The 9493-nt window shown below is 35.4% G+C and overlaps 1 protein-coding gene across 2 annotated transcripts in view; it reads right to left on the reverse strand.

Annotated features, from left to right (window-relative positions):
• The window catches only part of BTAF1 (B-TFIID TATA-box binding protein associated factor 1), a 104246-nt gene that overhangs the window by 19533 nt on the left and 75220 nt on the right, over positions 1–9493 (reverse strand). For both annotated transcript variants that reach the window (XM_073904452.1, XM_025880652.2), the window contains 8 exons: positions 7500–7652; positions 7165–7286; positions 6906–7073; positions 5165–5242; positions 4895–5024; positions 2689–2830; positions 2471–2601; positions 422–547 (listed from right to left, as the gene is read on the reverse strand). In XM_073904452.1, coding sequence (XP_073760553.1) covers positions 422–547; positions 2471–2601; positions 2689–2830; positions 4895–5024; positions 5165–5242; positions 6906–7073; positions 7165–7286; positions 7500–7652 — 1050 coding nt within the window. The remainder of the gene's footprint in view (positions 1–421; positions 548–2470; positions 2602–2688; positions 2831–4894; positions 5025–5164; positions 5243–6905; positions 7074–7164; positions 7287–7499; positions 7653–9493) is intronic.

Below are 9493 nucleotides of genomic sequence, written 5' to 3' on the forward strand. Positions count from 1 at the left end.
TACTATATAACCCCATATTCTGCTTTATTTTCTCTTACATAGTATGTGTTTTACTTACTCCTTTTTGAACGCTACAAGGGAAGGAGTTTGTTTTTTCCAATGCTTTAATTGACCCATGAGCTTACAAAAATTACTGCCTTATGGTAGGCATTCCAATATTTTTTTTAATATAAAACAAAAGATTCTCTAAAACTCTTTTCATGTAATATACAAAGATATACTGCATTTTGTATAATTTTAATATTAAATTACTTAATTACTAATTATAAATATGAAAATAAATTAGTACTTTTTATTTTCAAGAATGTATATACAATATTGAAAAAACTTAAATAAACCCATATTTCAGTATTCCATGTAAAAATTGCTGCATTGAAGAACATGATTCTTCAAGGATTAAAAAGGAGACTATAATCTATACCTGGAATACATGGCCTGTAGCTTTAAGCTTTGGTTTTTCAGTTTCTTCAGAAAGCGCAGCTGAAGAAACTGTTTCATCAACATCACACTTGGCGCGAGACTTAGCAAAATCCTCATAGAGCTGAACCTGTAAAATTGTACCCCCCCAAAAGCAGTGAGTATATTTATTTTCAATTGTTCAAAACATAGCTAGCAAATGCCAATAAAAGCAGTGATTTAAACCAGCCCTCATTAAAGAAAGTATGATACCTATGCTTTACTCCTGATTACAAATTATCCATTGCATCTTGGTAAATTCCTTAAAATTACATTTAGAATACAAGCAGAACACATTAAGCTTGGTTGCTAAAATATTAAAAACTAGTCAAACAGTCCTAGACTCAATTTTTCCACTCTGTTGAGGAAAATAAATACATTACCAATACAAGAGAACCTGAACCCTTAGAAATGAGAAAATCTTCTCTAAGTTATGTGGTACCCTGTGTAAGTACATGCCAAAAGACCAAGTTTTAAAAGAATACTACTGCTGGGGTGCCTGGACTGGCTCAGTTAGTCGAGCATGTGACTCTTGATCTCAGGACTGTAAATTCGAGGCCCAGGTAGGGTGCAGAGATTACTTTTGAAATAAATAAAACTTTAAAAAAAAAAAAGGTAAAAAGAAGTAAGAGACTACTGCTACCTAAAAGGAGAACTCATGAACGTTGAAGCATTACCTTGGGGTCTGGGTTCCTGCCTGTACATGCTAAAACAATATGAAAGGGAAGAAAATCTAGAGTGCTAAGAAACAGAAGTCAGAGTATAAAAATGCATGAATGCTAAATAAAGTCAAATGTCACTTTCCTCCCAGCTCCTCTCCTTCAGGCTGCTTAAATGTGTTTTATACCATCATACCATGGATTTTTTTTTTTACACGATTTTATTTTTAAGTAATCTCTATACCCAACGTGGGGTTCAAACTCACAACCCCAAGATCAAGAGTTGCATCCTCTACTGAACGAGCCAACCAGGTGCCCCTACCATAGATTTTTTTCATATGGCACCTTTTCTTTATTGTACTTACTTCCAAAAGTCTTCACCTCATTGCTCCTAAAATAGTCCTTTCAAGGAATACTAATCCAATTTTTACAAATGAGGAATCGAGCCCAGACAGATGAGATAGATAATATAAATGAGCACAGAGATCTCAGCATCTAGGTTAGTGTCCTGCTAAGCTAACTCAAGTTGCATAGATAGGAGAGGAAAGAAAGTAAGTTTCTGGGTATGTCTGTTTATCTTTAATTCATTTTATCATACTAAATCAACTCATAATACTGAAATGGATGGATGCATACTAACCTAAAGTTAAAACAGAAAATTCTGACTACAGGCCATGTCTTACTAAGAAAAGGGATAGTTTCCCCTCACAAAATACTACACAAGGAAAGGCATACAATAAATTCCTTTGGGAAAAAAAGATTCCTTTGATAATGGTCTCCGTACAAAATCAGACCTGTACAAAAGCTAAGTCTTATTTCAAAAATTTACTGGTAATGTAACAGTACTTTTAAAGGGATGCGGTCCCACTTCCCAGGTTTGAAACTCAGCCCTGATATTTATTATAACCTTGAGCAAGTTACTTAACCTTTCTAAGCTTCTCTTTCCTTATTTGCAAAAATGGGGATTGACAATACTTATAATGCTGTTGTGAAGATATAACATTACAGGCAGATTTTTGGCCCTTATAAACTTTGGCTCATTTCTTTATCAGTTTAACCTTGCAATTTTTCCGATTAATTCAACATATAAGAAAGCAACTATGACTGATACTTTTATTTTAATGCCATATTCAAAATGCATATATTCAAATGTATATCCACATGTCCAAACATATTCATTCAGGTCCTATCTCTACACGTTTGGAATAGAATATTCCTAAAGTCTATGAAAGCAGAAGCTAGATTTGAGAGATAAAACCAAAGTCTAATCCCCTTTATTCAATACCTGTATGGCTTATTCAAAGCATTCTCCTAATAAACATACCACCACCAACCACAATCACCAGATTTCTAACCTGGAGAGGACTAAGAGTACAGTAGTAGTCTTGAATAATTTTGGGTGGAAGATCCTGTAAAACATCTTCTTTCATTCTTCTCAAAAGAAAAGGCAGGACTTGGCGGTGCAGTGCATCCATCGCAAGAACACCTGTTAACAGTAAGAGAAAATGGCTTCAAAAAAGTTAGGAATAAGGTATAGTCACTTGCACGGTACAGAATTATATCTTTTTCATACCTGCTTCTTGTTCTCGACTAGAGCTCCGAGCATCCCTACTTGCTAATATAGGTTTACCATATCGAGCAGCAAACTGGCGTTCAGTCCCCAAAAATCCTGGCATGAGGAAATCAAATAATGACCACAGCTCCAAAACGTTGTTCTGAACATAAGAAAGGAACATCAGTTATCTTTTATACTGGGATTATGTTCTTACACTTGAAAAATGGAATATTAATGAAAGCCCACTATAATGACATACATGAGGGGTAATCAACCACATTTTTACATATATTGTGTAAGTCTGTATTTTAATTTGTAAAATTCACATCAGTATCCTTGGAGAAAATATTCTATCCTATTGGGTGGAATTCTCAAGTCTCTTCCACCAGAATAAGCCTTGGTCCATAGTGTTTAAATCCTACTGGTGGCATCTATCAAGTAATAAACAGAAGAGCAGAAAGATGAGGATGTTTCTGATTCTTTTATCTTTGACACTAAAATTAATAGCAAGATTTAAAGAACTTGGCCAACATCACTATTTCTTAAGGAAAGCCTAGAAGAGTTTCATTATAGGTCAAGTCTATCCAGTATTCAAGGGCCATGACGAACAGGCACAGATTCTTTCCAATTCTACTGTTGAAGTTTCATTTAAAAAAAAAGAAGAAAAAAAAAATCAGCACTTTTTCATTTTAGATGCATTCCTAATATGTGTGGATCCTAAGGTACCATCCCACCCCCTTATCCCCTTCCAGAAGCCCTCTTCATCCTGTTGGGGCTCTGGTTCACCATGGTGGGTTGTCTTCCCCTTCTAATCCCACTTAGGCTCTGCCTCCTAACTCTGGGCTACCATGGGTCTTCAGTGCAGAAACCCTTAGACGCTTCAGAGCTAAAATGTTCAGGTGGGGAAGGGAGAAACAAAGAGGGCAAACAAAAAAAACCACAAACTTGTTGTGAAAGTAATATTGTGAACAAAAAGCGTTCACTTAATGAACAAAACCCTAACATAATAATTAGTCCACCACCAAAAATAAATTTAAAAGAAAAGTTACAAAGATGTAAATAAAGAACTGTCAATATTTTTTAGAATCAGAAGGAATCTTAGAGGTCACTTGGTGTTCACCCTTCCACTCTTTGGAGAATGATGAAGATATGGTATCTTCCCATTACAGGGGGCTATCCAAGCTAGATGTGAACATTTGCAACCAATTCCTCCAGAAGATAATAGAACCTCTCAAAAGTATCAGAATATTTCTATAAATTTACCCACCTCCTTCCTTTTCCAACACAAACTTCTATAATCTCTTCCAACTCCCTCTTAATCCCAGGTATTCACACCTCTACTATATGATGATTCCCCTCTGAACCAGCTCTAGCTTTTCAATGTTAAGTCAGACTGCGGTGTACATCCACAGAAAGAGAATGGCCAGTGTGGAATAAAGTCTGATTAGTCTCCCATACTTTGGACACAAGACTTCTATTTACATAGCCTAAAATCACATTTTATTATTTTATTTTAATTCCAGAATAGTACATATACTATTCTATTAGTTTCAGGTATACAATATAGTGATTCAACAATTCCATACATCACCCAGTGCTCTTCACACTGCCTTTTTTTTTTTTTTAAGATTTATTTATTTTAGGGGCACCTGGGTGGCTCAGTCAGTTAAGCGTCTGCCTTCAGCTCAGGTCATGATCTCAGGGTCCTGGAATCGAGCCCCACATCGGGCTCCCTGCTCAGTGGGGTGTCTACTTCTCCCTCTCCCTCTGCCCCTCCCCCCTGCTTGTGCTCTATCAAATAAATAAATAAAATCTTTAAAAGATTTATTTATTTTAGAGAGAGAGAGAGAGAAAGCACAAGCTTGGTGGGGAGGGGCAGAGGGAGACAGAGTCTCAAGCGGGCTCCACACTGAGCAGGGGCTCAATCTCATGACCCTGAGATCATGACCCGAGCTGAAACCAGGAGTCGGACACTTAACCAACTATGCCACCCAGGTGTCCCTTCATATTGTTTTTTTAAAACCCGGTTTGCTCAGATACTATTACATACCAAATGAACCATTATAAAACACAATTACTGGAAATTATCATTCCTATAAACTTAAAAAAAAAAAGAAAGAAAAGAAAAATACTTCTTTAATTCACAGCCAAATGTCAAGCCTTAGTTCCACATGGCAAATATATAAAGAGAGAGAGAGAGAGAGAGAGAACAGTAAATAATTACCTGGATTGGTGTTCCGGAAAGAATAATCCTATAATTAGCAGTCAGTTGTTTTACTGCTTTTGACAATTTTGTTTTTCCATTTTTGATGACATGGCCTTCATCAAGAATACAGTAGTTAAATTTAATATTTCTAAGGGAGAATAAGCAAAAAAATTTAGCATCTTTTAGTATATGGCAAGAACTATATGAAGAGTCTTTCAGGCAGGAAAATATTAACTCTTTTCAAATTTGATACTAAGTTTTTCTAAAGAAAAAAATTTTAATTCTTACCTAAAGAAATCTATGTCATTCCTCACAACATCATATGAAGCCACTATTAGATTGTGCCTTTTTACTTGATGCTGTAACCTGTATTTAAAAAGAAATAAGATTAGGAAGCAAGGAACCTACAAAGTGTGTAATATAATTTCAAAGGGGATGCTACTGCTACCATCTTACAAGGTGTTTTCAATGTGCCTACTAAGCCCAACTTTCCTTTCTGCTTACTCTACATCCATGACCTTCCACTTGAAGACCATTCTTCTTTTGACTTGGCCTTGTTAGCCTAACTCAGTCTGACTAGAAAAGAGATGGGTACTTGATTCAAATTGGTGGACACTTTATTTGCTAACACCTCTTCCTTAAAGGCACTATTCCTTCCAAACTTCATGTTGTGCTAGGGGGTGAGGAGGAGCCACAGTGCCCATAATCACCAAAGATATGAAGCACTGAATCAGGCTGAGCCATTCACAATATTTTATCCCCTGACCACAAAGACTGGTTTGGTAGCATGACCCAAACAGGCCAGTCAGTCATTTCCAGTATTGATATAATCATGATGAGAGAAGGAAGATCTCTGTTTACTACAGTTGCCAAGCTAAGAGAATGTGGCTCTAAGACTGTGGTCATCTTTTATTTATTTATTTATTTATTTTTAAAGTAGGCTCCATGTTGGAGCCCAACACAGGGCTTGAACTCATGACCTGAAGATCAAGACCGGAGTTGAGATCAAGAGTCGGACGCTCCATCTACTGAGCTACCCAGGTGCCCCCATCTATGATCATCTTATCCACCAACTGCAGAGACCAATAAAACAAGCTATGTATGGGGAGGAAGAGCAAATGAGAGCCATCTAGATGTGCCTGAAGCAAGAATTCACCCCTGAAATTCTCCATCTAGTGAATTAATGAATTTCTTGTTTGCTTAAGCTAGTTTGAGTTTCTATACTTTTAAATGAATAAATTCTGACACTACAGTAAATTCTTTTAAGAGTGCAAGCTGTTGACTTGCCCGTGTTCAAATCCTCACTCTGCCCATTTAATTAGCTATATGACCTTGGACCCAGGTCATACAGCTAAGACATACATACCCCATGTCTTAGACTTTTATCTGTAAACTGGGAACAAAAATAATAACCATACCTCATATGGTGATTGTGCAAATACATAATATACAATTTTACATAAATGTGAAACTACTAAGAATAATGCCTGGCTAATAAATGCTCAACATATGTTAGCTATTACATATACAAAAGGGGAGCAAATCTATGGACTAATCAGCAACCTAAGACTCTGCAGTCTTTAAAAGATGAACTGAAACCAATGAAATTCTGCTCTTCAAAATTTGTATTTAGGACATAAAGGATGTACTAGTTTAAGAGAAAAAGGATAAAGCTAATAGAATTCTAGCAATGCTATGGTATCAGGGCAGCCAGAGCAGCCACTTCAAAGCAAAAGCATTCTGGGGATTAGAGGGCTCTTAGAGAAAGATAGCTATGATCACAAGGTTTCCAAGAAGGGCACAGAGAATGGCTTTGGTTGCTAGGTCAAATACTTGGAAAATCCAAATGGCTGAAGTCCTTAAACTTTCATGAGTCTCACTGATTATATCTTTATAATGTATATTCATCTTTCTTAAATAACTTAAGAAAGTTTCTGACAACCAAAAAAACTAGAATTCATTTTTAATAAATTTTATCCTAAAGTTCTTAAAGCAAAAGATTAAACATTTTTTGTTGTATAGTTCTTACCTTATTCTTTCAGTAGGAGGTCCAGTATAATGTAATGGATTGAGATATTCTTTGGAGCAAAATTTACCTACTTCATCCACCCAGTGACCTGTTAATGTTGGCGGACAAACCACCAAGGATGGAAGTGGCATACATTCTGCCAATTTTGATCTTGCATATTCTTGGGCCCTTTACAGCAATAAAACACAATGAATTAACTGCCTTGTTTACATTTCTTAGCATCTGAAAGCTCTTTCTAAAAAATAAGATTTTAAATTACCTATGACAATGATCTCCTGCTAGAATGCAGATGGACTGTAAAGTTTTTCCTAAACCCATGTCATCACACAGAATTCCATGAAGTTTATACTTATTAAGAAATGCTAACCAGTTCACACCATCCTGAAAGGTTGGGAGAAAAGAGGAAAATTAGAAATGTGAACAGATCATAAAAATTTTTTCTTGTAAAACATGTATGCACAGACCAAAAATCTTCAGGCAAAAAAGAAATAAGAGGGTATAAACACTAAACACAAGCTATTACTAAGTCAATTTTAAAAACTCTTCAAAGTACATTGAAAGGAATAATCTCTGTTTAGAAGTATAAAACTTTACCTGCTGATATTTTCTGAGTTCAGCATTGATTGGTACTGGTATTTTGTAATTTTCTAATTTTTTCCCATCTAATAATTGCTCCAAAAAGTGTCGCTCCTTGGCTTTCAATTGGATTAGTTCTTCTGACATATTTGGAGGGTCTGGAATACCTGCCTGAAGTGATTTTTTTAAAGGGTATTAAAACTATTTACCACAATTTTTTCATACTCAGATTATAATTTCAAATCTTATCAAAATATAAATACAGAGAAAAAATAATTCAAAAATAGTAAAAAAAATAAAAGTAATAAGTAATATATTTTTAAAAGATTTTATTTGAGGGAAAGAACACATGAGTGAGCACACAAGTGGGGGGGCGGGGGCAGAGGAAGTGTGCCCCAATAATAAATAATAAATAATTTTAAAGACTGGACAATAAATAGAGTTTAAATTTGACAGGTATTAAAAATGCCATGGGACTACTAAATAAACACATCTGAGGTACTTCAAAGAACACAGTTACAACTTTTTTCCCCACACCAGGCATTACTTGATAAAGAGGCAGACAGAATCACATAAATTATTTTAAATACAATGCTGTTACTGGAGCTTCTCAATTTTAGTGTTATGATGCCCCACAGTACTGGCTCTCAAAATGTACTCTGCAGACTCCTCAGGATCCCCAAGACTTTTTCAAAGAATCACTGAGGTCAAAACTATTTCATGATAAAAGAAATAAAAGAAAGACATTGTTTACTTTTTTCACTGTGTTGACATTTACACTGATGCTGCAAAAGTAATGGTGGGCAAAACTGCTTATGTCTCAGAAAGAATCAAGGCAACAGCATTAAATGTACCAGTAGTCACTGTGTTACAGCCATGCACCAACATTTTTTTTAAGCCAGTTTCACTTAAGAATGTCCTTAAAGCAGTAAAAGTAATTTTATTAGACCTCAACCCTTGAATGCACATCTTTTTAACATTCTGTGCAACAAAATGTGAAGTTCACATAAAGCACTTTTGCTGCTTACCAAAATACAATATGCTGAGGAAAAGCAATTGTAAGACTGTTTAAACTGTGATCTGACTGAGCCATTTTTCATAGACAATTTTACTTGAATGGACTGACAAACTGTAGTTATTCTGACTTGGCTACTTGGCCAATATTTTTCTCAAAATAAATCTGTCACTTCAAGGAAAACAACTGACATATCTTGTCAGTCATAAAATTCAATCTTCCAAAAGAAACAGCATTGTGAGCTTGAACATAAGCGTAAGCATCCCAATACTTAAAAAGAATTTCTGTTGGTGATATTATGAATCTGATTTTTTGCTATTTTATGACAAAATATACCAGCTTTAAAAGATTTACATAACTCAGTGAACCAGTATTTTCCAAGTGACCAATGCTTATGTTAAAAAAAAAAAAACATGTATGGCTAAAAGATCTACTGGAAAGTGAAAGATAAACCAATAAATTTTAACATAGAGAGATTTTACATTCGTTGATAGGATTTTAGATTCCACACTGCACATAAATTTAATAAGCTTTCTCCTTTTGAGTTTTGGTGTGCTATCAGATAAAGGAATATCCACAATTATTTGAAAAGGCTGTCAAAATACTGCTCACTTTTCCAACTACCTATCTCTGAGGCTTGACTTTCTTCATATACCCTCAACCCAAGAAATATTTTGCAACAGAGTGAATGCCCAAGCAAATACAAGAATCAAGCTCTCTATAATTAGGCCAGGCATAAAAGAAATATGCAAAAATGTCAAACAATATCACTCTTCTCACTAACTTATTTTTGTTTTAGAAAAAAGTTCTTTTTCTTTTTCTTTTTTTTTTTAAAAGACTAGTCTTTTTTTTTATTTTTAACAATTTTATTTATTTATTTGACAGAGAGAGACACAGTGAGAGAGGGAACACAAGCAGAGGGAGCGGGAGAGGGAGAAGCAGGCTTCTGGCGGAGCAAGGAGCCTGATGTGGGGCTCGATCCCAGGACCCTGGGATC

This window comes from Callorhinus ursinus, unplaced genomic scaffold, assembly GCF_003265705.2.
Source record: "Callorhinus ursinus isolate GAN/ISIS: 27379988/994484 unplaced genomic scaffold, GSC_fseal_2.0 scaffold20, whole genome shotgun sequence".
Classification (NCBI taxonomy): Eukaryota; Metazoa; Chordata; class Mammalia; order Carnivora; family Otariidae; genus Callorhinus; species Callorhinus ursinus.